The 15,358-nt window shown below is 35.2% G+C and overlaps 1 protein-coding gene and 1 long non-coding RNA gene across 2 annotated transcripts; one reads left to right on the forward strand and one right to left on the reverse strand.

The window, feature by feature from the left end:
• The first annotated feature begins 1,840 nt into the window (after positions 1-1,840).
• On the forward strand, positions 1,841-14,783 carry LOC133333456 (uncharacterized). The gene is made up of 2 exons (XR_009754451.1): positions 1,841-1,996; positions 14,728-14,783. It is a non-coding gene; the product is annotated as an uncharacterized LOC133333456 (long non-coding RNA).
• LOC133333455 (ribonucleoside-diphosphate reductase subunit M2-like) lies at positions 9,953-11,014 on the reverse strand. Its single transcript, XM_061541775.1, has one exon. It carries the CDS (start codon positions 10,988-10,990, stop codon positions 9,959-9,961), a length of 1,032 nt encoding a protein of 343 aa, XP_061397759.1. The 5' UTR covers positions 10,991-11,014; the 3' UTR covers positions 9,953-9,958.
• Positions 14,784-15,358: the final 575 nt, after the last annotated feature.

Consider the following 15,358-nt stretch of genomic DNA (forward strand, 5'->3'; position numbering starts at 1 on the left):
TTCACTATTTATTTGAACTAATTTTTGCAGTTCTTCTGTTATGGGTTTAAATGTTCTATTCAGTTCTACCGTTTTTACATCCTCTCCCATTTTGATGCTTTGGAATTTTTTCTTCAGTTCATTTCGGGAACGAACAAGTTTTTTTAACAAATGTTCGTTTTCCATGGTCTCTGTTATACTATTAACCCATGACATATATATACTTTATAAATATTGATTCCTTTCATTATTTATTAATATAAAAAATTTTGATATAATTAATTTAAAGTTGCCATATTGTTCCGTTCATAGATTAGTGGAGATATAGAGTATAAAATTGGCAAGAGAAAACGATACTACGAATAATTTTTACAAGCCTATTTGTTGCTAACTGTAAATATACTTAAATAAAACATCTATTGTATCAAATTTCCGTAATTGATTTAAGTATTGTATTTTCGATCATACCAACGTGCACAAAGTTTTATCATGACAATTAACATGTTACATTTATATTATTGTTACTAATATTAATTAAATATATTTAATAAATATTCAAAAAATAACATGATACTTGTTTAATCAAATGCAAGCAAAAGGGCAAATGGAGAGTTTATGATGCAAGCAAAGGAACTTATAACAAACCTGTACCCAATGTACCATAAATCAACATACCCAACCTAAACGATACCTATATGAACCGAGTTTAACGTTATAACAACCAACCAGAACCCATTGAACTCAACTACATGGACAATTTAACGTTAATAATGCTAACTGCAACTCATGGAATGGGTTTGATATTTGTTTCCTTATTATTGAAGGTAATATAAAGTAAAATCTTATAATATAGTTTTTATTAAAATAAAACTATGAAAGCAATACATATTAGATACAATTTTGCTATTCATTACCTTTAATGTACGTCTCATTTGCATTCAATGTCTACACAACATTTGTTATATTTTTTTTATACCCTCCACCATAGTATGGAGGGTATATTAATTTTGTCATTCCGTTTGTAACACATCGAAATATTCATTTCCGACCCTATAAAGTATATATATTCTTGATCACGGTAAAATTCTAAGACGATCTAGCCATGTCCGTCCGTCTGTTGTAATCACGCTATCTTTTGAAGGAATTGAGATAGGGTGCTGAAATTTTGCACAAAGTTGTCTTTTGTCTGCAGGCAGGTCAAGTTCGAAGATGGGATATATCGGTCCACGTTTGGGCATAGCTCCCATATAAGGGTACCCCCCAATTTTCGGTATTTTGAGGTTCCTGAGCATGTTTTTCAACCGAATTCGCTGAAATTTGGTACTTTGAGCTCTTATTGGGAAGCAAATCTCCCTACTAAAATTATAAATATAAGTCAATTTTTTCTGGTACCCCCCATATAACGGTACCCCCAATTTTCCGTATTTTAAGGTACTTGAGCGCGGTTTTCAACCAAATTCGCTGAAATTTGGTACTTTGAACTCTTGTTGGGAAGCAAATCTCCCTACTAAAAATTATAAATATAGGTCAATTTTTTCTGGTACCCCCCATATAACGGTACCCCCAATTTTCGGAATTTTAAGGTTCTTGAGCGCGGTTTTCAACCGAATTCGCTGAAATTTGGCACATTGGGTTCTTAATAGGTTCCAAATCTCCCCACCAAAAATTATGAATATAGGTCAATTTTTTCGGATAGCCCCCATATAAGAATACCCCCAATTTTCGGTATTTGGGGGTTCTTGAGCGCATTTTTCAACCGAATTTGCTGCAATTTGGTAATTTGTAGTCGTATATGGTAACAAATCTCTCTACCAAAAATGTTTAATATTCGCTATATAACCCCCGATATAACCCCCTTTTTATACCCTCCACCATAGTATGGAGGGTATATTAATTTTGTCATTCCGTTTGTAGCACATCGAAATATTCATTTCCGACCCTATAAAGTATATATATTCTTGATCAGGGTAAAATTCTAAGACGATCTAGCCATGTCCGTCCGTCTGTCCGTCCGTCTGTTGTAATCACGCTATCTTCTGAAGGAATTGAGATAGGGTGCTGAAATTTTGCACAAAGTAGTCTTTTGTCTGCAGGCAAGTCAAGTTCGAAGATGGGATATATCGGTCCACGTTTAGGCATAGCTCCCATATAAGGGTACCCCCCAATTTTCGGTATTTTGAGGTTCTTGAGCGTGTTTTTCAACCGAATTCGCTGAAATTTGGTACTTTGAGCTCTTATTGGGAAACAAATCTCCCTACTAAAAATTATAAATATAGGTCAATTTTTTCTGGTACCCCCCATATAACGGTACCCCCAATTTTCGGTATTTTAAGGTTCTTGAGCGCGGTTTTCAACCAAATTCGCTGAAATTTGGTATTTTGAGCTCTTGTTGGGAAGCAAATCTCCCTACTAAAAATTATAAATATAGGTCAATTTTTTCTGGTACCCCCATATAACGGTACCCCCAATTTTCGGAATTTTAAGGTTCTTGAGCGCGGTTTTCAACCGAATTCGCTGAAATTTGGCACATTGGGTTCTTAATAGGTTCCAGATCTCTCCACCAAAAATTATGAATATAGGTCAATTTTTTCGGATAGCCCCCATATAAGAATACCCCCAATTTTCGGTATTTGGGGGTTCTTGAGCGCATTTTTCAACCGAATTTGCTGCAATTTGGTAATTTTTAGTCGTATATGGTAACAAATCTCTCTACCAAAAATGTTTAATATTCGCTATATAACCCCCGATATAACCCCATTTTTTATATTAAAATAGTTATCTGATTTGTTCCGCGTTTTGAGTTTGGTTGTAAGACTCTTTTGTAATCATTTCACCTGCGGAAGATAGAGAGATAAACAATTAGAACGTAAGGTTTGATAATGAACTATAGCCGCATTTAGATCTAGCCCCTATGTGGAGGTTTCAGAAGAAGTGGACCGATATTCTCCATCTTCGATTTTGAATTATCAATTAAAATTTTCTGAAATTTGTATTATGGTTTACATTATGGTATACATAATCCGTTTTTAGACATGTCGGTATAGGTCCACTTTTTGGTATGCTCCCTTTATTTTCATTTCTGGTACCTGTCAGTATATCCATGGTGGAGGGTATCCAAAGTTCAGCCCGGACGAACTTAACGCTTTTTCACTTGATTATATTTTCATGCGAAGATAAAATATATAAAAAGTCTATAGTCTATTTGTTGCTAACATTAAATATACCACCTATTACTTCATTCAAAGATGGGAATGTTCAAACAAAACACCTATTGCAAAACACCTATTGATTTAAAGTGTTGTATTTTCGATCCCTACTATTCATTACTGTTTTTAATTAAATTAATTTGCACATAAAAAGGGTATAAGTGCAGAATTACTATTAACATGTTACATTAATATTATTGTTATCAATATAAATTAAATACATTTAATAGATAGACACAAGATAACATGATACTTGTTTAATCAAATGCAAGTCAAAAAGGAACTGTGTAATTTATCATGGAATCAAAGGAAACTATATCAAATCTGCACCCAATGTACTATAAATCCATATACCCAACCTAAACGAAACCCAACCCCAACCCAAATGAATAGTTTAGGATCAGGATATGGTAAGGGCCAACAATCAAATGTTTTCCATCATTCATTTTCATTATTAAGGAGAGACATCTTTATTGTAAAGCTTCATTAACCAAATGTAATGTTGAAAAAATAATTTTCCCTAATTTTAAAAAATAAAACATCAGTTTTATTTTATATTTTTTATTTATTTTATTGTGTTAAATATGGTTGGTAAACGAAATTTGATTCAGTTTGCTTTAATTGTACTCTATATAAATTATTTTCTTTGTCGCTTAATGACAACTTCGATATGCTATATCCACCAGAACCCAATTCCTTTACATTATCATCCTTTAGTGTTAGAAACCGGGGTGGTAAATATAATATAGCATCTTCCAACTTCAGCACAATTCTATCTCCGTACTTAGTTTGGGTCCTATATGCATCATTGATTATATATTCCTTATTTTCATCCAATTCCTTAATTCTTATAATTCTCTTATAATTAAAGGAATTGAATAAATTGATTAAGTTCGCAATAGAAGCCATCGCTTTCCCTATCTATTTCACACTGTTTTATATAAAAGTTTATTAACTTATTTATATTAAATTTAAATGTTCTATTGATGTTATTTACATGCAATTTTTTATAATTTATTTCCTTATTTAATCACACAAGCGAGCTGATTTTTTCACCTCTGGATTTATTCCATCCCAATGAAATAACAATTGATTTGTTTATAGTTTTTATTATTTTTTATATTGCTTTCAAAAATCTTGAGGAATATTTTGTATACAAGAGGCAAATATAGGGCAAAAACAAAAACAAAAACAAAGAAGTGAAAAACCGTTAAGTTTGGCCGGGCCGAACTTTGAATACCCTCCACCATAGATATACTGATAGAAAATATAGGGAACATACTAAAAAGTGGACCTATACCGACATGTCTAAAAACGGATTTTGTAGACCATAATACAAATGTCAGAAATTTCTCATTGATAATTCAAATTCGAAAATGGGGAATATCGGTCCACTCCTCCTCAAACTTCCACACAGGGACTAGGTCTAAATGCGGCTATAGTTTATTATCGAACCTTAAGTTCTTATTTTTTATCTCGCTATCCTCCGCAGGTGAAATGATTACCATAGAGTCTTAGAACTAAACTCAAAACGCGGAACAAATCAGATAACTATTTTGATATAAAAAAGGGGGTTATATGGTGACTACTATAAAAAGGGGGCGAATATTAATAATTTTTGGTAGAGAGATTTGTTATCATATACGACTACTAAATACCAAATTGTAGCAAATTCGTTTTTTCCTTATTTAAACACACAAGCGAGCTGATTTATATTTTCACCTCTGGATTTATTCCATCCCAATGATTATTTTTATATTGCTTTAAAAAATCTTTAGGAATATTTTGTATACAACAGGCAAATATAAGGCACAAAAAAATAAAAAAAAACTCTTTTGACTACAGGCGACAAATATTGAAAAACAACAACATGTACACAACAAAAAGATCGATTAAGATGACCACAGAATTTTGGGTACGCAGGCATGTTGTTGATAAAAGCTAAAGACCGATGGGTGCCCCAAAAATATGCTTCAATGGACAGACATTTCATCTTGGAAATTCTAACAAACTACAAACAGTGGATTCATATTGGAAACAACAATAACCAAAGACCTGATCAGTAGTTTCAAGAGACAGACGAACTTCAAATATTAGAAACAATAATCATATTACAGATAATCAATGGTGGGACAGACATATGGTCTTGGTAGAATCTATAGACCGATGGGCGCCTCTCCAATCATAGCAACAAACACTTGCTGATAAGAGACTTAAGAATCAAATTGGCTCAATGGACAGACATTGCATCTTGTAAATTCTAACAAATTCTTTCTGATAAGACACCCATGATCGGATTGAGTCTTGTTCCAATAGACAATCATATGAGACACTGCTTCATGTATTTCACAATATTGTGCAACCAAGAAAAAACAAGTGGGTAGAGAAGGGGGATAAATGTAGGCAAGAGCGGTGGCCGCACTGCGACACTGCATCACGAAAACAAGTGAATAGGGAAGGAGGGGGGACACATATAAGCTTACCGAAAAAATACGGAAGAAAGGGGGGAAGAACAAATATGGGACACAAGCGGTAGAAGAAAATATTATATCAAAACTACTTCTTTATTTTTTATAATAATATTTCTAATCTTCAAACCATGGATCATTAGGATCCAATGTCCATAGGGATTGTCCTTCAGGTATGAATGGGTAACTTTCTATGTCCTCCTCATTCCTGATGTCCTCCTCATTCCTGATGCCCTCCTCATTTCCGATGTCCTCATCATCGTCTAATGTTGTGGACTCCGTTTCCTCAGTTTGTGTGTACTCATCGCTGCTCCCTGCTTCGAATCCATCTTCAATCTTAAGTTTATTTGTTATGGATTCCAGCTCTCCTTGTTTCGCTCTGTTGTGTTGTTGTTGTTCTTGTTCATAACCTTTTTTTATTCTGTCGAATCCTTCTAAATGTTCGTTTTCCTCCTCAATGAAAACGTTCAAATATTGGTTGTTCAGCTCCATTTTCTTCACTATTTTTTCAATTTCACTTAATGTGGAGATTTTTTAAACTGAATGCATTTTTTAAATTTTCCTTCGCTTTTAAACATTATATTTGTTTACATTAAATAACTGATTGATAAGGATCAATCATATAATGCTTCCCAAAATAAAAATAAATATAGTATTTTCTATCATAGAAATTTAATTGCAGCATGATTATCATAGAACAAAGTATTAGTAAGAAAGAGAAATAGTTTGTTAACAATTCACCTATTATATTTAGGTACGTTTTCATTTTGTGTTCTTATATATTAATAAATTTTGATAAAATCATTTTTAAGAAGTAAATAATATGTATAAATTTAATAAAAAAAAATGTAGATATGTACAAGTTGCAATTATTTCCATAAATAGTGGTAAAAACTATGTTTGATATGATTATATGATATATATATATATGATTTATATTAATAAATTTTGATAAAATCATTTTTAAGAAGTAAATAATATGTATAAATTTAATAAAAATATGTAGATATGTACAAGTTGCAATTATTTCCATAAATGGTGGTAAAAACTATGTTTGATATGAATGCCTTTTTTGTTTTATAAAAATGTATAATTTAACGGGTTTACCTTTAGTTAAGTGGTGGGGGTGGGTTCATAATCCAACAAAATGCAGATTTGTAATGCAATTTTGAAATGGAAACAGACTGGAAAGAATGCTTAGTTTTCTATCAGTGTTTCTCTACTGCTTTCTAAAAAGTATCGATATGGTGAAGTTGCTTTAAGATCAATATATAATAAAATGGGTAAAATGAAGATAAAAATTTGTCCACAAAAAATATTGGTCCGTAGGCCATATTTTTGATGAATTAATAATGATGGATGATGTCTTCTTACAAACTAATTTAGATTTAGAATACACAAATACAGATATTTTTATATATAGGACAAATTATGAAAAAATAAAGCTTAATTATACTACAAGAAAGGTTAAGTGAGATTGGGGCATGGTGTCACAAAATAAATTGCTGCTTTAGAAATCAGCATCCAATGTGAAAACATTGTCCAAACGATTGGCTGTCACACCCCATTTTTATACCCTCCACCATAGTATGGAGGGTATATTAGTTTTGTTTTTCCGTTTGTAACGCATCGAAATAATCATTTCCGACCCTATAAAGTATATATATTCTTGATCAGCATAAAATTCTATGACGATCTAAGCATGTCCGTCTGTCCGTATGTCCGTCTGTTGTAATCACTCTAACGTCTAAACGAGTTGAGATAGATCGCCAAAATTTTGCACAGAGTCGTCTTTTGTCTGCAGGCAGGTCAAGTTCGAAGATGGGATATATCGGTCCACGTTTAGGCATAGCTCCCATATAAGGGTACCCCCAAATTTTCGGTATTTTGGTTCGGTATTTTGGTTTTTGAGCGTGGTTTCCAACCGAATTCGCTGAAATTTGCTACATTGGGTTTGTATTGGGTACTAAATGTCTCCACAAAAAATTATAAATATAGGTCCATATTTTGGGATATTTTGGGGGGTTTGATCGCATTTTTCGACAGAATTCGTTGAAATTCAGTACTTTGAGTTCTAATTGGGTAGCAAATCTCTATACGAAAAATTATAAACATATGTAAATTTTTTCGGGTAGCCCCCATATAAGGGTACCCCCCAATTTTCGGTATTTTAGGGTTCTTGAGCGCGGTTTTCAACCGAATTCGCTGAAATTTTGTACATCGGGTTATTATCGGGTACCAACTATCCCTACTAAAAATCATAAACATAGGTCCACTTTTTCTGGTAGCCCCCATATAAGGGTACTTCCCAATTTCCAGTTTTTGAGGGGTTTTGACCAAATTTTTTCACCGAATTGGCTGTAATTTAGTAATTTGAGTTCGTATTGGATATCACATCTCTTCACAAAAAATTATAAATATAGGTCAACTTTTTCAGGTAGCCCCCATATAAGGGTACCAGAAATTTTCGATATTTTGAGGTTCTTGAGCGCATTTTTCAACTGAATTCGCTGAAATTTGGTATTTTGTACTCGTATATGGTAATAAATCTCCCCACCAAAAATTATTAATATTCACCCCTCTTTAGGGGTAGTCCCCATATAACCCCCTTTTTATACCCTCCACCATAGTATGGAGGGTATATTAGTTTTGTTTTTCCGTTTGTAACGCATCGAAATAATCATTTCCGACCCTATAAAGTATATATATTCTTGATCAGCATAAAATTCTATGACGATCTAAGCATGTCCGTCTGTCCGTCTGTACGTCTGTTGTAATCACTCTAACGTCTAAACGAGTTGTGATAGATCGCCAAAATTTTGCACAGAGTCGTCTTTTGTCTGCAGGCAGGTCAAGTTCGAAGATGGGATATATCGGTCCACGTTTAGGCATAGCTCCCATATAAGGGTACCCCCAAATTTTCGGTATTTTGGTTCGGTATTTTGGTTTTTGAGCGTGGTTTTCAACCGAATTCGCTGAAATTTGCTACATTGGGTTTGTATTGGGTACTAAATGTCTCCACAAAAAATTATAAATATAGGTCCATATTTTGGGATAGCCTCCATATAAGGGTACCCCCAATTTTTCGGTATTTTGGGGGGTTTGATCGCATTTTTCGACAGAATTCGTTGAAATTCAGTACTTTGAGTTCTAATTGGGTAGCAAATCTCTATACGAAAAATTATAAATATATGTAAATTTTTTCGGGTAGCCCCCATATAAGGGTACCCCCCAATTTTCGGTATTTTAGGGTTCTTGAGCGCGGTTTTCAACCGAATTCGCTGAAATTTTGTACATCGGGTTATTATCGGGTACCAACTATCCCTACTAACTAATCATAAACATAGGTCCACTTTTTCTGGTAGCCCCCATATAAGGGTACTTCCCAATTTCCAGTTTTTGAGGGGTTTTGACCAAATTTTTTCACCGAATTGGCTGTAATTTAGTAATTTGAGTTCGTATTGGATAGCACATCTCTTCACAAAAAATTATAAATATAGGTCAACTTTTTCAGGTAGCCCCCATATAAGGGTACCAGAAATTTTCGATATTTTGAGGTTCTTGAGCGCATTTTTCAACTGAATTCGCTGAAATTTGGTATTTTGTACCCGTATATGGTAACAAATCTCCCCACCAAAAATTATTAATATTCACCCCTCTTTAGGGGTAGTCCCCATATAACCCCCTTTTTATATTAAAATAGTTATCTGATTTGTTCTGTGTTGCGGTTGGGTAGTAGTTACGGGGAATAGTCAATTTTTACCCCACAAAGACCTTCTAAAGATACTGTGATAAAAAACTCAAATATGACGATAATGAAATATATTGGTAGATATTTACGCATCTCCTCAAAATAGTGATACCTCCTGAAGGAAAGAATTGGCATAAACAATTAATATATTGGGTTCAAAATTGGTATATACCGGACATTAATTAGGCATAGCCCTCATGATATCCCCAAATATTCACTATTTCCTACACTATATAATCAATATTGGGCCCCCTTTTAGGCATACCCTTTGTAGTCTAAATTACAGTAGTGTGAGGATTTTATACTCTACCATGCGTTACCACTTTTTGGATCTTACAGATTTTAGGAAAAATCCCCATTAAAAATTGCTGAAGTTGGTATTTGGTGTACATAATGGTTTGCATAAATCGGTTTGTAGAATTATCATAATATGGCCACTTTTTGGTATGTTCCCTACATTTTCATTACATGTATCTGTCAGTATAACTATGGTGGAGGGTATCCAAAGTTCGGCCCGGCCGAACATAACGCTTTTTTACTTGTTTGATATTCACCTACTTTGCGTTCAAAGAAATTTGTTTTGCCATCATTTCTATGAATGGGAAGGGATTCTTGGTATTGTAGATTCTGCCAACATCCAATTCAACCAGCAGACGATCGGCCACAAATTCAATGTATTCCGACATTAGTTCACAGTTCATGCCAATCGAGTTGCAGGGCAATGCTTCTGTCAGGAATTCTTGTTCAATTTTAACAGCCTCTCTGATGATTTCAATGATACGCTCTCGGCTGGGTTTCTGTACCAGATATTTGAACATTAAGACGGCAAAATCACAATGCAAACCTTCGTCACGAGAAATCAGTTCATTGGAGAATGTCAAGCCGGGCATAAGGCCACGCTTCTTAAGCCAAAAGATGGAGGCAAAACTGCCACTGAAAAAGATGCCCTCAACGGCGGCAAAGGCGATGACACGTTCACCGAAATTGGCCGATTTTGATGCTGGCATTGTTCCAATGGCATTGAATAGATATTCACGTTGATCGCGTTCCTTGATGTATGTGTCGATAAGAATGCTATACATTTCCGAGTGAACATTTTCCATGGCTATCTGGAAGCCGTAGAAGCAACGGGCTTCTGTCACTTGGACCTCCTGTGAGAAGCGTTCAACCAAATTCTCGTTAACAATGCCATCGGAGGCGGCGAAAAAGGCCAGAACATGGGAAATGAAAAAGCGTTCATTGTCTGTTAGTTTTTCCCAATCTGTTAAATCTTTGAAGAGGTCAACTTCTTCCACGGTCCAAAATGAAGCTTCAGCCTTTTTGTACATCTGCCAAATATCCAAATATTGTATTGGGAATATAACAAAACGTTTGGGATTTTCCTTTAGCAGGGGTTTAATAGACGGATCAAAGGGAACAGCAGGTCGGTCGGCCAAAGACGTGCCAGCAATATTGCTTGTAGTAGTGGTATTTGTTGTTGCTTCCTTGTTGGGTACGGGTTCATCAGTACCAATGGACATTTTACATACATTATTAACATTCTCGGCAAGAATTTTACGTGGACTCTTCAAACCAAATTTATCCATGTTTTCAATATTTTCTTTAACAGCAGCAAAAGCAGACGACATGTTACAAGTATTTAATATTTTATAGTTAATTACAAAATGCTTACAGTTCAAGCTACAAAGTCAGAATATTTTATTATATTTTCTCAATATGCATAAATATATTTATTCACCATCTACGCTTATGCTAGAAAATGTATAGTTTTCAAATGAAATGCATTGACAACTATAAAAATAAATTAAACTAAAGAAAATTAAAATGTCATGAAATAATGATCATGCAAATATTGTTCTTGAATTCATGTTAGAAACAACAAAAAACAATGTATGTTGCATTCAACTCAATAGTCAGAGTAAAACAACAAACTAAAATTTGTGCATCCAACACTTGATCAATACTTTAAAGAGACAGGCTTACTTCAAATATTAGAAACAATAATAATTTTACAGATAATCAATGGTGGGGCTGACATATGGTCTTGGTAGAATCTATAGACCGATGGGCGCCTCTCCAACCATAGCAACAAACACTTGCTGATAAGAGACTTAAGATTCAAATTGGCTCAATGGACAGACATTGCATCTTGTAAATTCTAACAAATTCTTTCTGATAAGACACCCATGATCGGATTGAGTGTTGTTCCAATAGACAATCATATCAGACACTGCTTCATGTATTTCACAATATTGTGCAACCAAGGAAAAACAAGTAGGTAGAGAAGGGGGGATAAATGTAGGCAAGAGCGGTGGCCGCACTGCGACACTGCATCACGAAAACAAGTGAGGAGGGAAGAGGGGGGACACTTACAGAAAAAATACGGAAGAAAGGGGGGAAGAACACATATGGGACACAAGCGGTATTGATACAGGGTCATCAAGGTCATACGAATGGACCACATTGGACAAGACAAAAAAGAAAACAAGTGAAAAAGCGGTAAGCTCGGCCGGGCCGAACTTTGGATACCCTCCACCATAGATATATTGACAGGTACTATAAATGAAAATATAGGGAACATACCAAAAAGTGCACCTATACCGACATTTCTAAAAACGGATTATGTAAACCATAATACAAATTTTAGAAAATTTTAAAGGATAATTATACCCTCAGCCTTATGGCTAATTAGTGTGTATACACTTTCACACGGTGAAAATGTGCCTCATCGAAATATTGGTTCTAGACCCCATGTTTCTTTGGACCAAATCCGTTTCAGAAAATTTAGATTTCATCCGAACTTTGCCCATCTTATTATTTTTTCCAAACTTAGTTCAAATTCGAAGATGGGGAATATCGGTCCACTCCTTCTGGAACCTCCAATCAGGGGCTAGGTCTAAATGCGGCTATAGTTCACTACCGAACCTAACGTTCTAATTTTTTATCTCTCTATCCTCCGCAGTTGAAATGATTACAAAAGGGTCTTAGAACCAAACCCAAAACGCGCAACAAATCAGATAAATATTTTAATATAAAAAAGGGGGTATATGGGGACTACCCCAAAAAGGGGGCGAATATTAATAATTTTTGGTAGGGAGATTTGTTACCATATACCACTACAAAATACCAAATTGCAGCAAATTCGGTTGAAAACGGCGCTCAAGAACCCCAAAATACCGAAAATTGGGGGTACCCTTATATGGGGGCTATCCGAAAAAATGGACCTTTATTCATAATATTTTGTGGAGAGATTTGGAAACTATTAAGAACTCAATGTACCAAATTTCAGCGTATTCGGTAGAAAAACGCGCTCAAGAACCCCAAAATACCAAAAATTGGGGGGTATCCGTATATGGGGGATATGCGATAAAATTGACCTATATTTATAATTTTTTGTGGAGAGATTTTGTACCTATTAAGAACCCAATGTATTAAATTTCAGCGTATTCGGTTGAAAAACGCGCTCAAGAACCCCAAAATACCGAAAATTGGGGGTACCCTTATATGGGGGCTATCCGAAAAAATTGACCTATATTCATAATATTTTGTGGAGAGATTTGGAAACTATTAAGAACTCAATGTACCAAATTTCAGCGTATTCGGTAGAAAAACGCGCTCAAGAACCCCAAAATACCAAAAATTGGGGGGTATCCGTATATGGGGGATATCCGAAAAAATTGACCTATATTTATAATTTTTTGTGGAGAGATTTTGTACCTATTAACAACCCAATGTATTAAATTTCAGCGTATTCGGTTGAAAAACGCGCTCAAGAACCCCAAAATACCGAAAATTGGGGGTACCCTTATATGGGGGCTATCCGAAAAAATGTACCTATATACATAATTTTTTGTAGAGAGATTTGGTACCTATTAGGAACTCAAAATACTAAATTACAGCCAATTCGGTGGAAAAATACGATCAAAACCCCCAAAATACTGAAAATTAGGAGGTACCGTTATATGGGGGCTACCAGAAAAAGTGGACCTATATTTATAATTTTTTGTGGAAACATTCAGTACCCAATAAGAACTCAATGTACCAATTTTCAGCGTATTCGGTTGAAAAACGAGCTCAAGAACCCCAAAATACCGAAATTTGGGAGGTACTGTTATATGGGAGCTATGCCTACACGTGGACCGATATATCCCATCTTCGAACTTGACCTGCCTGCAGACAAAAGACAACCCTATGCAAAATTTCAGCACCCTATCTCAATTCCTTCAGAAGATAGCGTGATTACAACAGACGGACGGACGGACAGACGGACGGACGGACATGGCTAGATCGTCTTAGAATTTTACCCTGATCAAGAATATATATACTTTATAGGGTCGGAAATGAGTATTTCGATGTGTTACAAACGGAATGACAAAATTAATATACCCTCCATACTATGGTGGAGGGTATAACAAGTGGATAGGGAAAGGGGAAACACACATAAGCTTACGGGAAATATACGGAAAAAAGGGGGGAAAGAACAAATATGGGACACACGCGCTATTGATTTCGGGACCAATAAACTTTCAGGGTCATCAAGGTCATACAAATGGACCACATTGGGCAAAGACGAAAGAAAATATTGAACAGACGGACGGCAATTACGTCATTTGCGTAAAGCAATTATCATAAATCAATTATAAATGCACCACATTAGGGAAAGACGAAAGAAAATATTGAACAGACGGACGGCATAAAACAATAAGAGGGAAAGAGAGAGAACACAATATGATCACACAACACACCAAGAGGAAAAGAGATGGATGAGTCATCAATACAGACCGATTACGTCATTTGTATAAAGCAATTAACATAAATCAATTTCCGTCTGTTGTAATCACGCTATCTTTCGAAGGAATTGAGATAGGGTGCTGAAATTTTGCATAGGGTTGTCTTTTGTCTGCAAGCAGGTCAAGTTCGAAGATGGGATATATCGGTCTACGTTTAGGCATAGCTCCCATTTTTACCATTTCTTGAGCGCGTTTTCAACCGAATTCGCTGAAATTTGGTACATTGGGTTCTTTCTGGATACTAAATGTCTCCACAAAAAATTATAAATATAGGTCAACCGCGTTTTTCAACCGAATTCGCTGCAATTTGGTATTTTGTAGTCGTATATGGTAACAAATATCTCTACCAAAAATTATTAATATTCGCCCCCCTTTTTGGGGTAGTCCCCATACAACCCCCTTTTTATACCCTCCACCATAGTATGGAGGGTATATTAATTTTGTCATTCCGTTTGTAACTCACCGAAATATTCATTTCCGACCCTATAAAGTATATATATTCTTGATCAGGGTAAAATTCTAAGACGATCTAGCCATGTCCGTCCGTATGTCCGTCTGTCCGTCTGTTGTAATCACGCTATCTTTCGAAGGGATTGAGATAGGGTGCTGAAAATTTGCATAGGGTTGTCTTTTGTCTGCAGGCAGGTCAAGTTCTAAAATGGGATATATCGGTTTACGTTTAGGGTACCCCCCAATGTTCTGTATTTTGGGGTTCTTGAGCGCGTTTTTCAACCGAATTCGCTGAAATTTTGTACATTGGGTTCTTTCTGGGTACTAAATGTTTCGGGTAGCCCAATTTTCGGTGTTTTAGGTGTTTTGGTCGTATTTTTCCACCGAATTGGCTGTAATTGTGTACTTTAAATTCTTAATAGGTTCCAAATCACTCCACAAAAATTATGAATACAGGTCCATTTTTTCTGGTAGCCCCCCATATAAGGGTACCACCAAATTTCGGTACTTTGGGGTTCTTGAGCGCGTTTTTCAACTGAATTTAATTTTTTATCTCTCTATCCTCCGCAGTTGAAATGATTACAAAAGGGTCTTAGAACCAAACCCAAAACGCGCAACAAATCAGATAAATATTTTAATATAAAAAAGGGGGTATATGGGGACTACCCCAAAAAGGGGGCGAATATTAATAATTTTTGGTAGGGAGATTTGTTA

Source organism: Musca vetustissima, unplaced genomic scaffold, assembly GCF_032173495.1.
Source record: "Musca vetustissima isolate MV318-11 ecotype Yass unplaced genomic scaffold, APGP_CSIRO_Mvet_v1 utg3767, whole genome shotgun sequence".
Taxonomy (NCBI): Eukaryota; Metazoa; Arthropoda; class Insecta; order Diptera; family Muscidae; genus Musca; species Musca vetustissima.

Excerpts from the sequence above, each read along its gene's own strand:
- LOC133333455 (XM_061541775.1), bottom strand. The coding sequence starts at position 10,990 with ATGGATAAATTTGGTTTGAAGAGTCCACGTAAAATTCTTGCCGAGAAT.